This window comes from Zonotrichia leucophrys, chromosome 2, assembly GCF_028769735.1.
Source record: "Zonotrichia leucophrys gambelii isolate GWCS_2022_RI chromosome 2, RI_Zleu_2.0, whole genome shotgun sequence".
In the NCBI taxonomy this organism is placed as follows: domain Eukaryota; kingdom Metazoa; phylum Chordata; class Aves; order Passeriformes; family Passerellidae; genus Zonotrichia; species Zonotrichia leucophrys.
The window spans coordinates 23,614,230-23,632,884 of NC_088171.1; the positions used below are offsets into that span (position 1 = coordinate 23,614,230).

General features: G+C 38.1%; 1 protein-coding gene across 5 annotated transcripts in view; it reads left to right on the plus strand.

Annotated features, from left to right (window-relative positions):
- CDK14 (cyclin dependent kinase 14) overlaps nt 1–18,655 on the plus strand; it is a 310,762-nt gene that overhangs the window by 103,327 nt on the left and 188,780 nt on the right. For all 5 annotated transcript variants that reach the window (XM_064704274.1, XM_064704278.1, XM_064704276.1 and 2 more), the window contains one exon: nt 875–954. In XM_064704274.1, the coding sequence (XP_064560344.1) occupies nt 875–954 (80 nt within the window). The remainder of the gene's footprint in view (nt 1–874; nt 955–18,655) is intronic.

Below are 18,655 nucleotides of genomic sequence, written 5' to 3' on the forward strand. Positions count from 1 at the left end.
TTTTATGCCTTTTTGGTAGTTTATCTTCACCATTGCTTGCTGTACATGGGGAGTTTGTTAAAGTTTCATGGTATGAGTTTGTTCTTGAAGAGGGTAATGGATATCAGCTTTGTTCCATTTTTGTGAGATTTTAGTTGGATAAACTGAACCAACTGGATTTTTTGCTAGGCCTGGAATGTAATTAATGTGTGGTGAAAGTTTGAATGCTAAAAATGAAACAAGACAAATAGATTTTATGCATAAATGACCTGTTAAGAACTTTTGTCTCTGGGAGCACAAAATATTTTTAAACTTATAAATGAGAGCTATTATAATCTCAAAGTAGCCAGGGCCGTGTAGTCAAGAATATGCCTCAGGAACAATCCTACCCTAGTGGGAAATGACCAGAATGACCTAAGAATTATTTCATTACACAGACTTTGTAGCTTTTTGAAGGTTATACTAATGTGTATCATGTTGTGGGAAGGAGGTAATCAGTGTAAATCTGGATATACTGCATGTAAAGTGATTGATGAAAATCATATGCCTTTTCCTTTGAACAGTTTGATCAAATAATGAACAGATATTTTATAACAGAAACTTTAAATTGTGTTACTTCTTAACAAAGCTTCAGTAACAAAGCTGTGGTAGAAAGGAAGCAGACTGACTCTCAGAAAACTGAGATCATTTCTTGGATTGCATCTGAGTGTGAAAATATAAAGTTGACATTATGGAAGCTATGAAGTGCTTCTTACAGTAGATGAATCACTGGCATTGAGAGGGAGAAATTGAATAAGTACATGATAGGAAATAAGTTCTATTATAAGAAATACTGTTTCTTCTATAATTTTGGTTTTTCAAAATTTCTCCTTCCCCTCCCCTGTTTCCCTTTCAGGGTAAATGGAAAGCTGGTGGCATTGAAGGTGATTAGATTACAAGAAGAGGAAGGAACCCCATTTACTGCTATCAGGGAAGGTATGCACTCACAATTAGTGATGATATATGTGGGTTTTTTCTTTTGTAATTGCATTGTGCTTCTTATTTCTGTGCCATGCTATAGTGAGTAGCTTGAGAATTCAAATTACATGGTTACGTTCTCAGTAGGATGAAACTTTGGTGCTTCAGAAACAAAGCCTCTGGTGTGGGAGTTCTTGTTAAAGAATGCAGCTCTGCCTGTGCTTTGGCTCCTGTTAGATTTACTACACAAACAGTACTGGGGAGCATGTGTGAGGTGGGTGTGAGAAGCCTCTCTGGAAGAGGAGGGAGCTGTGTAAGATGCGTTTCTGGCCCGCAGGCAGCACCTAGGATGAAGGTAGATGTGATTTTTCATATATACGCAGCGTGAAGCAATGACAAGCATTTCTTGATAAAGGCAATCAAAAGATCATCGAGCAGAACTGCAGGCACTTTTGAAGCTGTGTCTGGTTTGCAACTAGCTTGTGTTTGTTTTTCCTTCCCCATGGACTCCAAGTTGTGTGGCCTGGGAATGGTTCTTATCTATGGTGCCTGGAGATGCCTGTTAAGCTTTCTGCTCCATCCTTTATCCTTCCTCCTCAGCCTCTCCTGATCCCTAGTGACAGCTGCTTTATCTGAGCCTGTCTGTATCGAGCTCCTGTACAGAAATTGGTGGATATGCCTTCTTTGTGTGGTCCTGCTCTTTTAGAAGGTACTAAAAATGAGCCTTGGTAGAGAAATAATAAACAATTTACCATCACAGCACTGATTCAGACTCAGCTGAAATTGGTAATGAACTAAAGAGATGAAACTGCTAGGACTTTGAGGCACCCCTTAGAACTTCACTATCAGCCTAATTCCCAGGATGAGATGAGCCTGGGAGGTACTGGAACATCAGCCCTCACAGGGTCCGCAGTTGGCCCTCCATGTGAGATGTCTGGCTTCATGACCATGAGAGCCCAGACACAGCAGCTGTAGCTCCCTATGCCTTGCTCCTGCAGCCATCTGTCTGCTGTATGTCTGTCTGTACAATGAGCCCATTCTGGAGTACGCTGGGCAAAAAACCCTCATGTTTCATGTGATTGACACCCTGAAGTCACTAAACTACTGTGGATTTCCGTCCCAAGACTGTGCATTTTAAAGGTGGCTCTTTCACAAAGAAGGGAAAACCGTGGGTGGCAAATTTATGAAGGAATTTCCGCAGTTCTTCTCTACTGCTTCATCTGAGTAACAATTATTGAATGATCTGACACATTTATTCATAACAATATCTATTTTATGTGTGAGCTGTCTGTCCCTGCAGCTGTGCTGTGATAACGAGGTGTGCAGAGGGTTACGGGTGCAGCTTTCAATATCTTTAATGCTGAGTTCAAGTTATAACAGTCTGTGTTTCAAATATGTTTATTGTTCTTCAGGTTTGTAGTTGATATGGTACTGACTTAATGAGAGAATAGTAAGTACAGCTTTCTTGTGCCTTTTTAGTGACACTTAAAAGGTTTTTTAATGTGAGCTTGGTCTAGATGAAAGTTTATAGCATTGTAACTGTCAAATGCAGTATAATCCCTTTTCCTTCATAAATAGTGTGGTGTGTGAGCTCAGTATACAGAAGTATTCATTAGGAATAAGAAGAGAGATTTTTTTCCCACTTGATATGTTAAAAAAATTATAAAGGCACACTTGCATGAAAATACTTCTCACACTGTCATTGGAAAGTTTTCTTTTTAGCTGTTACTACAATACTGTGGTTGAAGCCAGTTAAAACCCTGGTGCTTTTATAGGAGTAGAATAAAGGTCTTGCCTAGAAAAGCTCTTGAAGTTAATTATTATTACCAAATCGACAGTATGGTGTCTCATTGATTATGATAGTACTGTGTGCATCCATTATATTTTTAAGTCTTCATCTAAGCTGAGACTAGATCCAAAGAGTATTAGGATATTAAAAAAAATTTTTCTTGACTTGTAGACTCTTGGTTATGTAGGATCACACTTGGATTATACTCTGTTTATGAGGGTTTTGTTTTGGTAAATGAAATCTCCTCCCCTTGAAGTTTCATTCAGAAGCTGTCAGTATAAGTGCAATGTTGTATGTTTTATGTCATGTAGATGTCACACACACCTGATATGTAAGATGAGAGGGGAAAAAAATCTGTTTATTTAGGCTTTGACTTTTCTGTTGTTGGTTTTGATTTTGTCAGAAACAAATATTAGGACCAGAAAAGTAAGGAAAGCTGAATTAGAAATGCAAATTTCAGAAGGTGACCTCTCTGATGTTATGCCAGGTCATTAGTATTTGACAGTAACACTCTGGCCACTGCAGGCATGGGCTTCACCAGCAGGACCTTAGGAAGCTGTTCCTTTCCTCTTGGCATCATCTCATCCATCTTGGACATGCTGAGTTCTGTAATGCATCCATGGCTGCTGTCAGCTACAAGGGTGGGGAGAAAAAAAGGGAAAAAAGAAATGCTTCCATGAGCTCTTAGAATTATCTGATAAGTTTGATATGGAAAAACATCGAGAATGGGACACTGTGTTAAGCTGTTTTTCTTGATCTTTGATGATTAACTAAGGGCTCCAGTGCCTTCATTTAGGCTGGGACAACTAGAACAAGGACAAATACCACTGAAGATGAGATCAACTTCTAATTTCAGTTATCTGAGGAATAGTGTTCCCATAATGGAAAAATGCATATATGATGGTATGAGCCAGAGGTCTGTTGGAGGGCATTTCTTTCCAAACTCTTTCATAATGGAGAAACCAGGCAGGTTTCATCTTGGCTTGAAATTATTTTCTAATTTTCCAACAATGCAAGGCAAATTCAGGCAGAAGTCTAGTCAGTTGTAAATTAAAACTACTGTTAGAAAACTGTTTAACATTTCTCCTGGCTCCTTGAGTAAAGCAGTGAGAGAAAATAGCATTTCTGCTCGGTGCTCCTGAGGGGGATGCTGTGTGATGCTAATTTGGGGGACGTTACAGGCTGAAATCCTAAGCAGTGCTTGTGCTGAGGGAATGTTGTAGCTGCCTATGTACCGGGAAGCATATTGTTGCTGTTGTGACAGCAGCAGAATGAAGCTCAAAGTAAAACAAAGCTACAAAGGGAAAAGACTAGGAGAAGTGGGAAAATGGGGGAGATAAATATGGAGTGTGTGGCTGTAGAGACAAGCGCTAACTTGGTTGAAGCAGTAAGTGGAAGAAAAAGTGAAAAAAACCCTCCAACTGAACAAAAAAAAGCCCAGTAAAGCTGCATAAGGAAAATCATAGTTAATTTTAAGGCCTGGGGGAGGTTTAGCTGAAGCTTCAATTCAAGCTTACAAAGTAAGTCTGCTTTTACAGCAGATAAGGGTATGTGTCTTCTACCATCAAAGTTCCATAGATTTAAATGAAAATAGGTGAATGTGGCATATTTAGTGGTGCAGTTCAGCTCACTATTGAATTTCTAGAATGAAGTTTAGAAGTGGCCTATGTTAAATGTTCTTTCAACTTGGGCTGAGTTAAATGTACCAGCTTACTGTATGCAGTTTATGGGATGTTTCTGAATTTATTTCACTTAGTCTGAGATAATCTAATTTACTTTTGAAGAGCCCAAGGAGGAAAAAAAAAAAGGAAAAAAGGAGAAAAAAAGCACACCTGATTTGGTGTATGCACTTGAGTGGGATAAATCAGTGAGATTTTCTGATAACATTTATATGAGTGACTCAGCCCACCATTTTACTGTTGTGGTCTAAGTGTGCTGCAACAGTGATATCTGAGACACTGTGGAGTCTGAAAGACATTTTCATCCCATTTTTTCATTCAAAATAAATTTGGTAGTATACAGGTTAGCAAATTATTTGTTTTCTGTGTTAGTGAAGTTGTGGTTTGTCCTTTTACTATAATGCTCTTTATCAACTGTTCAGAGATGGTTCGGCATCAGACTTGAAGTATTATTAAACCCACAGCAGCCAGGAGAAAAGGTCACTGACCTTAACTTTTATCTCAGGTATTTCATTCCCTTAATTTCCTGTAGAATCATGTGTTCATGTAGGCTAAATACTGAACTGTGTGGTAGATTTGAATTGTGGGAACAGCTTGATTTACAGTGCTGTAGTTATCTTTTTCTCATTTTGGGTAATAATATTGCTTATATCCAGCATGACAACAATTTTGCTTTTTGGATACATATATAGACAAACATCCCTTGGCTTTATCAGCACCTTGCTTCTGAGGTTAACTTGCTTACTGTGTTCCTTTCTTGGGTAACGAAATTCTTTCTTCCCCATCCCAGTCATGAAAACTTTTTTTGCCTTTGTTTTTAATTTTCCACTCTTGAAAATATTGCTATTTACTATAGCAATAAAACCTTATTCCAGGGTTTTGGTGTATTGAAATGTTTCATTTCCCATAGGTCTGGATGGTGTTTCAAAGCATCATCAAGTTTTGTAGCTATTTTTGTAGTTGTCATTTAAATGCCATGATTGGGCAACTTTCAGTTTGCTTTTCTTTTTATTAATTACTGTATTCACATGTTGTAATTTATATGTATTTGTACCAATTTGTGTCACTTTTAAAGGTGCTCATGTGACAGACAGTTTCTACATCTTTGATTTGGCAGTTTCTCAGATGATACTTTTCCATCTACTTCAGTGTCAAAGGCTGTGGTCTTAATGCCATGTGTGGATAGCAGCATGCAGAAATACAACATAAGTGCTCTGGAAGCATCTGCTGTATTGCATTATAAGATTACAAAGAATATAGGAATGGCTTAATGATTATTTTTTAATTTTTAAAGAGCAGTTTATCATGCATATTGAATAAGTTTATTTTGTGAGTTGGGGGAGAACGCTTAGTGCATCTGAGTGCCAATATAGAGCATGGAAGAGAGATGCTTGACTATTGGCCACAGAACATCTTCAGAAGTCTTCAAAGCTTTGAGTCTCTGCATCCTTATCTCACTGTGTGGTAGGAGGGAATCAAGAGGAGGCTGCCAAGATGATTAGAGGGATAGAGCAGCTTTCCTGTGAGGAAGGCTGAGAGAATTGGGTTTATTCAGTCTGGAAAAGGGAAGGCTTAGGAGTTACCAATTGCAGCTCTTCAGTACCTGAAGGTGCCTACAAGAAAGACAGAGAGGGACTTTTAACAAGAGCATGTGGTGACAGGACACAGGGAAATGGCTTTAAACTGACAAAGAGTGGATATTAAGAAGAATTTCTTTACTGTGAGGGTTGTGAGGCACTGGAACATGTTGCCCAGAGAAATTGTGACTGTCCCATCCCTGGAAATATTCAAGGCCAGTTTGATTGAGGCTCTGAGCAACATGGTCTAGTGAAAGGTGTCCCTGCCTATGCCAGGGGGTTAGAACTTGATGATCTTTAAGGTCTCTTCTGACCAGGCCATTTTATGATTATAATGAAAGCAAAAAATGAAAACCTAAAGCAGTGTCTAAGAAAGAAATGAGAGTTCACATTTATTCCCCAGGATTTCTATATTCTATGTGTTTTATATATGATTTTTTCTATATTGTAATATATAATGTATTATCCTCAGGATATATATTTATACCAGACAGCCTCTTTGAAGATGGGAGGTTTTCTGAGGCCTCCCTTTCTGAAATTGTCAGGCTGGAGGGGATAAATCTTTACAGAACTTTAATCTATAGAAAATCAAAGTGGAATAACTGCTATGAAAAGAATACAGGGAAGATCAGGAGTTTGCCAAGACAAAGCTCTTACCTTTGTGTAATTTATTGCCTACTGTTCCTAGCTGGTACACAATGGAAAACAATGATTGGTGTTAACAATGCTGCAAGCGATGTAAAGTAGCTGAGCTTTTCTATTATCCTGGAGAAACAGCAGATTCCTCACCTATACCATTTAAGGAAGAGCTCCAGAAAATTGTATTTTGTCTCAGTGGGTATAATTCTTGCGACCTCACCCTGAATTATGACCTGAGTTATTGCAGGCCCTCCCCAGCTCAGAGATATGCAGCCCAATGGTCTTTACACCACTGAAGTCAACAAATGACCTCATGGCACTGGCAGGATGACTCACAGTCATAAGCCTCCTATTTGTTGTATTAGAGTAGGTCTGGAAGATTGTGTGCCATAAGTCAAGGTCACAGTGAAACAATATCTGCCTGTATTCTTTGAAGAGTCATTGGTTGATCTACTGGTAGAAGGTAAACATGAAAATTGCAGTGAAAATCCTGTCTTCATCTTCCAGTAAAGAATTATTATTTTTTTTTAATTGGAAGTTAAATCATCCACTTACATAAAGTAAATCTAGTCATTTTATTCAGGATTGGTTTGGGTTGTTTTTTGTTGTGAGGTTTTTTCCTAATAAGGAAGCTTAACAACTGCTTTCTTTGTAGTGATAGGAATTTGGAGAACTTTCAGATTTCCTTTACAAAGCCCAGTCAAGAAATTTGAATTTCCATAATTGAAATGCTTAAAAGCCTCACATGTATCTGGCTCAAAAGCCTCAGGGAACTTCAAGAGGTTATGTTTAAGATTATGGAGATGTAGCTATTCTGAGCGTGCGTGTCACAAGAGTTACTACAGGGGGTTTGTGTCTATGGTTTGGAGCCTGAGGATAAGCTCACTCTCCCCAAAAGCCACATTGCTTTGGAGCAGTGAAGTAAAAAAAGGAAAGGACAGTAGATTGGCTGTAGCTTGGGGAACTTTTTCATGGCCTACAGAGCTGGCAGAGCTGGTGCCTACTGCAGGCTAAATAGCGATGGCTCAATTAGCTGTAAAGTCCCTGCAAAGCCAGTTGGGCTTGGAGTCGTAACAGCTTTGTTTTTCAGTGTGGTTAAAAATAAAACATGCAAGCCAAGAACCTCTGGGACACCGTGTCATTGGATATTTAAGGTCAAGAATATTCAAAAGTAAAGAAACTCCAGCAATTTTTATTTCTCTGTCTGGTCTCTTTCTCTTATGGTCACCCTGCAGCCTTACCCAAACTGTGGATTTCCTTGAGTTAAAAGAGTTCTCAAATTAAGACAGGCTGGGGTTCGAAAACTACTTTTGGAAAAAGATGTTCCTGGGACCTTTTTCATGAAATGAAGTAAACTTTTTAAATTTCCGAGACTTTTAGAGGTTACTTATTAAATACCCTTTCATGTTGCAGAGAAGTGTATACTGTTTCCTGAACATTAGTAATAGACAAATTGCTTTTAATCTCTGGAGGTTTTTTCTGAATATTTTTTTGACAGGTCTGATTTTCAGCTAAGTTTCATCTATGCTTTCTCCTGCATGTGCAGTTGTGTACGTCTACAAGAATTGTGTTAGATCTTTGGCAATGTGATATGGAGCTTGGAAGCAGCAGGAGTTTCATCTTTACTCTGCTTTGCCTCCTGCTGCTCTCTCCAACCCTGACTGGCTGCTAATTTTTTTTTTACTGACAGTACTCATTTGCTTTTCCCTGAAAGCATTTGAATTGGCTGGCTGAAGCAGGTGAACTGAATTCCTTGTCATCCTAGATGAACGTGGGAGATCTGATAGTTTTCTAGTCTCATATACAGTGCAAATTATGATGTTATTTTATTCTGCTTTTTAGTGTGTCCAAATTACATTGTTCTACTTACTTCTTTTTGGTGGGCCACATGAAAGCTTCTGTCCACACAGGGTGGTCAGAAATGGTAGATTGAAAAAGTCTGTCCTGTTTGTTTTTTTGTACTTGACTATTCACAGACTGAACATAGTCTTTCCTTCCCACCCCTTTTTTATTTTTTAACCATCTAACAAATCAGCAGTTTTCTCAATTAGAAAACCTTCAGGAGAGCTGGGATTACATAAATATAGCATAAATTATAGTGTTTCCCTTTGAGAATCACGTTATGAATTTTAAAATATATAATGAGCTTCCATCATCTAGGAAAAGTGTCGCACTTTTCGGAGAAGTACAAATGCAAATTCCAAATTATCCCATTTCATAGAACTAGATTTGTTCCACAGAATATTCCATTCCCCCTGTCCTCCTCCTATTCCCCCTCCAACATTTTATCTGTGGCCTGCTGAGGTGGAACATGACTGTATCAATTGAATCTTTATTCAGTACTTTTGATGTTCAGGCTGTGACCTTCTTCTGGCTTTTGTTCTTGAGCACAGTTCAAGCAAGAAGAGAATGAGGTGACACTTTGAAGATTATTATTTTTTTTTTAATATGATCATTTTGCCAGCAAGAATTCTTTCTTCATCCTTGTTATGTTAGCTTAATGGCAGACCTTTCAGGCTCTGCCCTACTTCCACTGAAGTAGTTGTCTGTGCATCCTCATTTCTCACTTGGAAAGTGTTGGATAAGGGATCTTGTGCCAGTTTCTGTGCTGGAAGGTTGCAAATCCATTAGTTCACAAGTGCTATTGAGCCCTTTTCAGTATGGCTTTTGCTTACAGTTTCCTCTGACCTGAGTTTCAGGGCTCTCTGACTTGCTTTGTGCCCCTGGGGCTTTCTGCTTAGAGCAGACTTCTGCTCAAAAGCTGTTTCTTCTCTTTCCTAGTTAATGCACAAGTTGGAACTGTTGCCTTGTAGATTTTGGTCTGCTGCTCTTGTTGTCCCTGATAGTATGACAAGAAGGGTAGAAAGCACATGCCGATCACAGAATTTGGAGGATACAAGAAGGCTGTCAATCTTTCATATATAATGATAATATGCATCTATAAGTCATACAGAACCTTATGCAGACCTCATGGCTTTCTTGTTTGAGTTGAAGTTGTTGAGAGACCGCCTTTTTATGCTGTATGCAAATTTAATGTCCTCTTACAGCACATTCTGCCAGCAAAAGAGTAGAGCTAAGTTAATCCTTCTCCAAGTAGCATTAGTTTTTACCTTGTGACCATATCCCAGTCGGAGCAGATGGAATTGGTAGTACAGAAACCAGCTTCTTTATATGAGTGGAGGTGCTGGCAAGTATGGCCTGACTCAACTGAAACTGCTTGGAGACCCTCAGGCACCCATCCAAGTGAAAGTATCTTCCATGGCTACCTGATGAAATAAAAATTTTATATCTGTAATGCTGAGGCAAAGAAACGTCTCCTGAACCTAGCTAGTTCTTGGAATTGTTTTTCCTTTGTTGTATCTCCCTTTTGCGAAAGGGATAATCTAGACAACAATATCATTTACCCTTATGATGAAAGTGATGAATTCAAGTATGCACAAAGACATTTGTCTTTGTCAAGATCTCTGTGTGTGTTTTTCCATTGCTGTGTCCTGGATTTCAAAAATACCAAAGCAAGGTGGCAACTCAGTGTTCAAACCAGTTTAGTCAGCTTCAGTTTTATCCATGGTCTTCTTAACATGTAAACCTAGTAGATGACTGTGGTATCTCAGCAAAATTGGTTTCAACTTTGGGTAAAGTATAAAGTAAGGACCTTAGAAGGTTGTCTGGTTTCAGATGTGTTACAGCTCTCCCCCTTGAAGGAGATACACCACAACATGTATGGAAAGAGGTGTATGGGTGCATATGTGTGTTCCTGTATGTTTTTAAGACTTAGAAAAACAATTAACCCTGTCCCCCAAAGAGCAAAATCATCTGTGGAGGGTCACATACTGTCTTTCAGAGAGTGTGTAATGTGAATTGGTCACATACCCAGCTCTGGATAAAGTAAAAATGCTTCCTGTGAAAGTCGTCCATCTTCATCAAAAGTCATGTCTGAGACATGCCACCATCTTCTTGCTACTGAGTTCAGTCATCTTTCATAAACATAATCAGAACAGTTTTGTGTATTTCTAACACAGAAAGTTTGTGAATGAATTATCCTAATTCTCTTGATGTGTATGAATAATTTAAACATTGTCTTGGTTCTTCAGACATGAATGAAGCAATGAAGATGAGCATGTGCTTCTGCTGGATCTACAACAATGTCTTTGTTTTCAATGCTTTTGTCCACAGCACAATAAATACTTTTACTTCCTTTGAGAAAAATCCACTAGTATATTTCAAATTTTTAACTTATTTATAAAAGTAAGCACCTTTAGTCTCTACAGATACAAGATACTGTTCTGTTTTAATATCTGATAAATCACTCTTATATCAAAGGGAAAATTAAACTTATTTTCAAATTATGGGGCCATGACATGAGTGGAGACTTGCTAGTTGAGAAGATAGGCAGCCTGAGAGGGTGAGACTACTGCAGCATTTTGTTTTGCTGCTTTTTATTCCCATCTTTTGTGGTAATGATTCAATTCTTCCTTAAATATGTCATGTATACATGGGGAAGTAAAAAATCCCAGTATGGTTAAATGCTATGTGTAGTTCACAGTAATTTGCTGAAAATTTTAAGCATGAATTGTTTCTAACTTTGAAATAGATGAGAAATATTTTCATCAGCTTACATCTTTGTACTGGCATGAAATATGGCAGCAACCACTGTAGTCATTAAGAAACACTAATACCTTTCTCATAGGAAGGAGAAGGTCAGTTATAATCAAAATAGAGAAAAAAGTGGTAGCAAATACATCTTATTTTAAAGCTATATATGTGAGACAAAATATATTCCTTCTTTTCTGTTTCTACACAGGCTCCTTTTTATCTTTGGTCTACCTGCTGTCAGATGCTATAGGCGCTGTTGTCTGGCTGAGACCATTCCTTTGGGAGACAGCACTGCTCTTTTTTCTCTTTTGTATTTTTCCATAGCCTGGAGACTGTGTTGCAAACATTGCAGTTCTTGCAGTTCAGTTTTTCAGTTTTTGCTGGGAAAGGTGGGAGATTCTTTCAGGAATTATACAGAACAGGAATACAGGCTTCATGATGGCGTCTCTTCTTCCAGCATGGGTGGTGTTACTGCTTCCAGGCTTTATGATCAATATGAAGAGAGGAGCATTTCAATATTAGAACTTGACCTTTGCTGTCTTCTTCAAAGCAATGAAAATGAATATCCACATTATTTTACTTCAGAATGTTCTCCCCGAGTAAGCAATATTAAAAAAGAAACTGATAATGTGTCGCATTTTTCTGATGAGATGGAGGGGAACTGGATGGGTCAGGGACTGGTAATAGGATGTGTGACCTCCCACCTCTGACCCATTTACTGAAATCTAAACCATGACAGTGGAGTCTAAAAGTCATCACTATGGGATGTTCAGCTGCAGAATCTGGAACTGTGCCTTTCTGAAATTTTGAGCTCTGAGCCACTTCTCACAAACTTCCACAGCTTCTCAGCTGGCAGCAGATTTAGCTGGAGCCAAGAGGAAAAAAGTGAACTTAAAACAAAATGAATGGAGGAAGCCTTGTAAATAAGGATATTTTGGGTGTGCTAAACCCAGTGATTTATACCTGTTCTGATCTGATCTAACTTGTTTATAGTGTGTGTTTTGTGGTGCATGTTTCAGAGTTCCCTTAATCAGTGCTGAAGTGGTATAGACCACAGTTTTCTTTCACGGTTACTTTGGGGTGTTAGGAGGGGTTTAATGCAAATAAGGATTCTATGCTCTGGGTTTTACCTTGAGGAGATGCTCAAAACTGGCACTGTCAATGATAGTTTATATTACTTAACTTTTTGCTTTGGACCTCAGGTGGAAGTTTCCTAACATCCTTCATTTTTTTTTCCTCTGTAGGCAATTTAAACTGCAGGTTAGTTCTTTGAAGCCTGTCTTAGTTGTACAGCTAATTACTTTAATGTACAGGTAATTAGATCCACAGGTTTTACTTAGCCTTATTTATCAACTGGTTTTCCTGAGCAGAGCAATGAAAGAAGTCAAGAGGGTCATAGGAATGTACCATCAGCTTTGCACACAGGCTGATTTCCATCTGAAAACATTCTCCCTTCCCTCATATCTCCTAGAATTGAGAGGACAAAGTACTGTAGTACATTAAATGCAACTAATAGAGGGAAGAAAAGTAAATAAAAACTTTCAAACTAAAAAGAAAAGCTTTTTACACATTTCCTGTACACATTCTCACTCATTTCCCTTTCCCCCTATTTCTCTGAAATTAAGGATGCATGCTCGCTCTTTTGTGTGCTCTGAGGTCTCAAAAAATGTGTTTAATAATGGCAAGAACATTTTCATGCAGGCATTCACTGGATTGTGGGAAAGTTTTATTAAGAAAACAAGATGGAAACCCCAACTATATAAAACGCTATTCTCTGGACAAGATAAAAATTTGCTTTTGTTGTTTCATATCTGGTTTTCTCAGTGCAGCAGTGCCTACACTGCCTCTGCTAGGAAACTGCCAGCTCCTGAAGGGGCATCTAACTCAAAGCAAAACCCAGCAGGTTGCAGGGACCTTGACAGAAAGCTGTAAAAACTTTCCTACTTCTCTAGGTTACTTTATGTATTTCTGGTTCTAAAAGATATTTTTCAATTTGCAATTACATGTTTCTCAGAAAGTCTTGGTTATAAAGCTGACATGGTTGAAATACTGGCTTTGCATCAAGGTTTCTAACAGAATTAGCATTTGAATCACTTGAGGCCCTATTCACAAAACAGAGGACTATTTGCATAATCAAAAATGCTTTATTTTGCATGCCAGTGGAGAAGCAAAGGGTTGTAGCTGTGGCTCACAAACGAAATTCAAGTGATCGCATTGATGTGTGTCTGAATGCTGCTGTCTCTGTCTTGCTTGCACAAATTAGTACAAATCTATATAAAAGCCAAATAATAAGTTTTGGAGCAATTTATAGTCTCCATTAAAAGTCTGATGAAGCAGGCTTTGCTTAAGTTATCAGTGTAAGGATTAGATGGGCTTCCTACTCTTCCAAATGGGAATGAAGTTTGGGGCACTTATGCTGCTGGGTTGTTGCAAGACAATGGATGTCTTTCAAAAGATATGCTCATTAAAAAGTATATGAACTTGGAAATGGCTTCTTGTGCTAAGGAGATCAAACTAAATAACCTATAAAAGTATATATCTGTGGATACTGTGTTCAAGAATTTACCACCTTTCTGTCAGATTTTTACCAGCAGTCCAAGAGGCTTATGAATGGCATTAATAATAGTCCCATCTTGCCATCAGCCCATGCGTTCACGTTTTTCATCCATTTTTATGGCTGTGGACAAGAATGTCCAAATGTTTCAATTACACGTAAATAACTCCTGATCACAGTTCAAGAGCACAAAGCACAAAGAGCACTAACCTCTCTGAGGCAATACGAAACCTTTAACCTTAAAAAACCCCCTTAAATATCAGGAGATTTTATCCTTTTAATTTTTTCTAGACTGAATTTCTGATGTGTTGCTACTGTTGAATCAAGCTCTTAAGTGAAATTTGGATGGCAGAAATTTTAGTTCCACAAAGAAATTTGGTTATAGTTATTACAACTTCAGATTATTTAACCTTAAAAAAAACTGTGGTGTGATCTAGGCTTTTTCTTGCTAATGTATGTCATTTATTCAATATAAAATTTTTTAGGCATTATATAGATTCAATTCATTTATTTAAAAATATGCTAATTAAAAGCTAGAGGTCTAAATAAAAAAATAAAATAGTGAGGTTTAATGTAAATTTAAACTATCTTCCATGATAGGTATGCTCCTGAGAAGACAATCTGCATTTTTGAGCCTTCAGTATCATACTGTACAAAGTTTTGTTCTGGTTTCTGTGTTTGTTGTTTGTTAACCTCTGGAGTAAAAGTATGTCTCAGATGCATCTAGATCTGGAAACTAGACTAGAAATTCCAATTATCTCAGTTCCTAGAACTGTAGGTTTCAAAATACTCCAGAGTCTAAGTGCATCATTAATAGAAATATCGCCTTTTCTGTACATTGCTTTGGAGCAATCAGCAAAAGGTGAGTTTAGTCTAGTTCATACACCCACGTTCTTTGCAGAGTTTGCTGTTTTTCTGGTTGACTGAAGTGCATAAATTTAAAGTTGAGTTTCTCATTAATTTGTTTTAATTACAGAGGCCATTAACCTTGTAAAATCATTGACAGTTATGAATCTACATCTCTGAAAATTATGTAAACAAGTTTATAAAAGCTTCTCAAGTGAAATGAAAGCCAAACTGTATACAAGGACAAGGTTTTTTAACAGCACTTGTTAAAGCCCAACAAAATGTCATAAAAATACCTGCAGATAATCATACACTCCTTCAGGACAAAGACACTGCTGTGTTTGCTATCATGTGTAGCACTCATTGTATAGTTAACATCAAAGATACCTTCAAGATATGGACATGCAACTGTAGTTTCTTCTTGGGTAAATGGTTCTTAATATTTTAGGTGTAGTTTATTGTGGCCAGAGAACTCTGGGAGAGGAGTGTGTTTTCCTGCCTCAGACCAGGTTTGTTTTAGTGTGGAGATCTTGTCAGTTTGTTTCAAATATTATCAGGCTGTCATATATAAGCTTCCAAGCCAGCTGGGGGAGAGGCATTTGGATGGACCTCACAGAGTCTGTGATCTGTCATCACTGGGGTGCTGAGCCTAAATGAGTAAGGCTCCTGTGCCTGTTTCATTGACTGATATTTCCTTTTTTTTTTATTTGGGAATATTTCTGTCCTGCTTTCATAAGGCAGGTGCTATTTGAAATATTGAACCTTGTTGTGAATTTAAGGAGAATGTTTAGCCTTGTGAATGTTAGCACTTTGGCTGCCACTATTTTAATATCAGTATCTGAACTGGAATGTGCTCTTAGAGTTTTCAATGCAACCAATTCTTGATTTTTAGCCAAAGCTTTCTGGCATGTGTTGGACCAGGGATTTAGTATTCCTTATTTATCAATTTCCCTTAGAGGTAAAGTTTACTGTTGAAGAATGTCTGATATAACGTACACGCTAACTAGCCATGCTGAAGGAGGAAAAAGATTCACTGGTGCCTGTGGGTAATAGGCTTGCTTCTGTAATTCCTGTGACATTTTTTAGGTCAGAATGTGTTCGTTTGGGAGAAAAACTTGGCCGATAAAAATCTGGTGGCTTTGTTAAGTCATTCTGGATTTCCTTGGCAGGAGGTGATGAGTCAGCAACTCGCTAGTAAAGAGCTCCAAGGACTCTACAGTGCTTGGGCTGTGTTTTCCAGAATACTAAGATGTTTTTACTTTAGTTGTAGAAACTAAAAATGTGTTTGCCCTTTTGCAGTATCTCAAAATACTGTTGCAGATAAGCTATCTTCAAGAGTTACTTGGAGAAGGATTCTTTAGAGAAAAAATAAAAACATTCCAAAGGCTTTCAGAAGTTCAGAAACTACTTCAAAGCAATCATGGCTTTGCCATATTCCTGAACCTTGGTCTTAATGTGTGTGAAATTGTTGCTTACACTGAACTTAAAACTTCAGTGCACTTGCATTGCACTGAAGAGTGTTTTGTTTGTGTTGGGCAAGCTTGTGTGGGATCAGTTGGTGAGATGATAGCGTTTCATCTTTGACCATGTGATAGTGCTACATTGATAAGGAGATTATATCCAGTAGTTTTGTGGTGTTCAGGTCCTGTACTGGCACCATAATCGTACACTGAGTGGCCTAGTCCAGTTTGTGCTTGGTCAAATCAAATAAACAGCTGAAGTTTGGTGTTTCTCCTCGCTTGGTTTCTGCAAGCAAATAGGAGCTCATCAGGAAGAGTTTCTGCTATATTGATTGAGCCACTCAATCTGATAGTATTTTATTTGCTTTGTCTTTCTAATTGAAAATGGAAGTTATAGAGAAATACAATTTAGGCATGTTGTCTTGCTTCTTCTACGTCCTTCTGCTTAAGGTGCCTAGTTTTTTTCAGTTCCATTTCTCTTTAGGAACAAAAACCTTCTTGCTTCTTGTGTTTGCTTAGCAAGTCACTTTTTTGTTTACATATAACAATAAGCAAGAAGGATTTAAAGAGACAACTAAAGAATTGTCTGTATCTCTAGGCTCATATACTATGGGGGATGATGAACCAGGATTTAAGCTCTTGGATTTTGGCTTGTTAGCTTGTCCTGAGCCTATGAAAGTCCCTTTGTGAAACTGGCTTTTAAGGTAGCAATTTTCATTGCAGAGGTGTAAACCTCCTACTTTGCGTTTAACTTTGGTTTTGGATTTTTTTTTTTCCTCATATTGACAGCATTATAAACTCCACATGCATTATCTATTAATTTTTGTTCCCTTTTCCCTTCTGCATTCCCTCTAGCCTTCTTGTTTCCCTTTCTGACATGCTCTAGCAGCCTGGAGAAGACTGCCTCTCTGAATGCTTGGCACTGTCCATATCTGGGCAGTGGTAGGGAGGAGAACTAGGAGAAATGGAGATTAAGAATAAATGTTGGTGTGAGGATTACACCAACTATCACAGTGAGCTTGAAAAAATGCAAGTTCAGGGTCATTCAAAGCAGCACCAGGGTAGAAAGCAATAGTAGCAAGAAGGGAAGGGTTGATGACTTTGTCTGGGCTCAGTCAGGAGCGTGTGGCATGGAGAATGGGAAATCTAATTGCACAGGCTGAGCATTTCCCACTATCTGTTCATTAGCAGGGTTGAAGAGGGGGGAGCAGAAGTGGAACACAGGACTTGGAGTTGCATTCAGCCAAAATCAGGTTTGTGATTGAGATTTTGGGGAAACTTAGAAATTTTCTCCTGATGACACTGTCCTGTCTATAACTAATGTTGTACTCCAGAGTTCTTGGCTCAGACGGGGAGGATGGATTCTCTGGGATATTTTAGCTGCTAAGTACATTTTTCCATTGACTAGATGTAAACTTTGAGAAATTGGACAAATTTTCACAGAAACTAGAAAAAGCATTTCCTTGATCTGAAGTCTTACTTTTGAAGGCTCCCTTTCAATGAATGAATTGAGAACTGTTTGAAAGGAAGGTCAGCTGCATTAAAGAGCGTATTTGTTCTCTAGTTCTCTCTTGGAAAAGAGCTGACCTGTTTTGACTGGAACAAACACTGTTAGACATAAATTGGAAAAGATGAGGGCATTTGTTTAAAGTCTGTTAAGGCAGTAGCGTCATTTTAGAGGAATGGGTACTTTAAGAAGCAGGGCTATCAATTTTGCTACTGTCATTGTTAATTACTATGATTCCATAAAAAGAATTTTATCTGGAAAAGCAAACGGTAAATTGCTGTAATTATAATTGATGAATGACACAACAGGATGGAAGAACTGAGTATATTTTCAAGGGGGCTGGATGTTTTATATCTGTATGTAGTAGACAGACAAGCTGTTGAGTTGTTCTTTAAAAAATATTCTTACCACCTGTGGTGTTAATGGGTTATGCTTGAAGATCCTTTTAATGTGTTTTCTCACATTTGTTAGGAGTGCTTTAATTATGTCATTGCTCAGAATGGCTTCCAGTATGATTTAGATCCATAGTTTGATCCATGTCATGCATCTGCACAGGTAATTTTGAATCTGTACTTGAAAATTATGGGTATGTTTTTAGCAAAAGCAGGAGGATAGAAATCACTACCTTACCTCAACTAGGTCTCCTCTGAGCATCACTTAACTTTTGCACCCTGTCACTGTCAGCTATGGCTGTCATCTCCGTGAAGCTGAGACATTCCTTCAGCTCATCTTTTCTGTTCTGGCACCTCTCTGGCTCTCTATGAGGGCCAGCTGCTTTTTAAAGAAACATACAGGACTTGATATCTTTTGCTTAAATGAAAATTTTTGTTCTTTATAACACATATTTGCAAGTTGAACAATGTCCCCAACCTTTCAAAAAGCACATGCTGCTCTAGAGAGTGCCGTGATAAGAACAGGTCTCACTGTCATTTAAATGTAAATTTGCTAAGTTTGCAGTCATACTGATTTGGATATAGTTACATTCTGAGATGAGTAAAGCAAAAATCCTGGGACTCCAAATTTGTTTCCTCTGTATTGCTTGCACTTTGAATTCAACTGACACTGTTGATGGGTA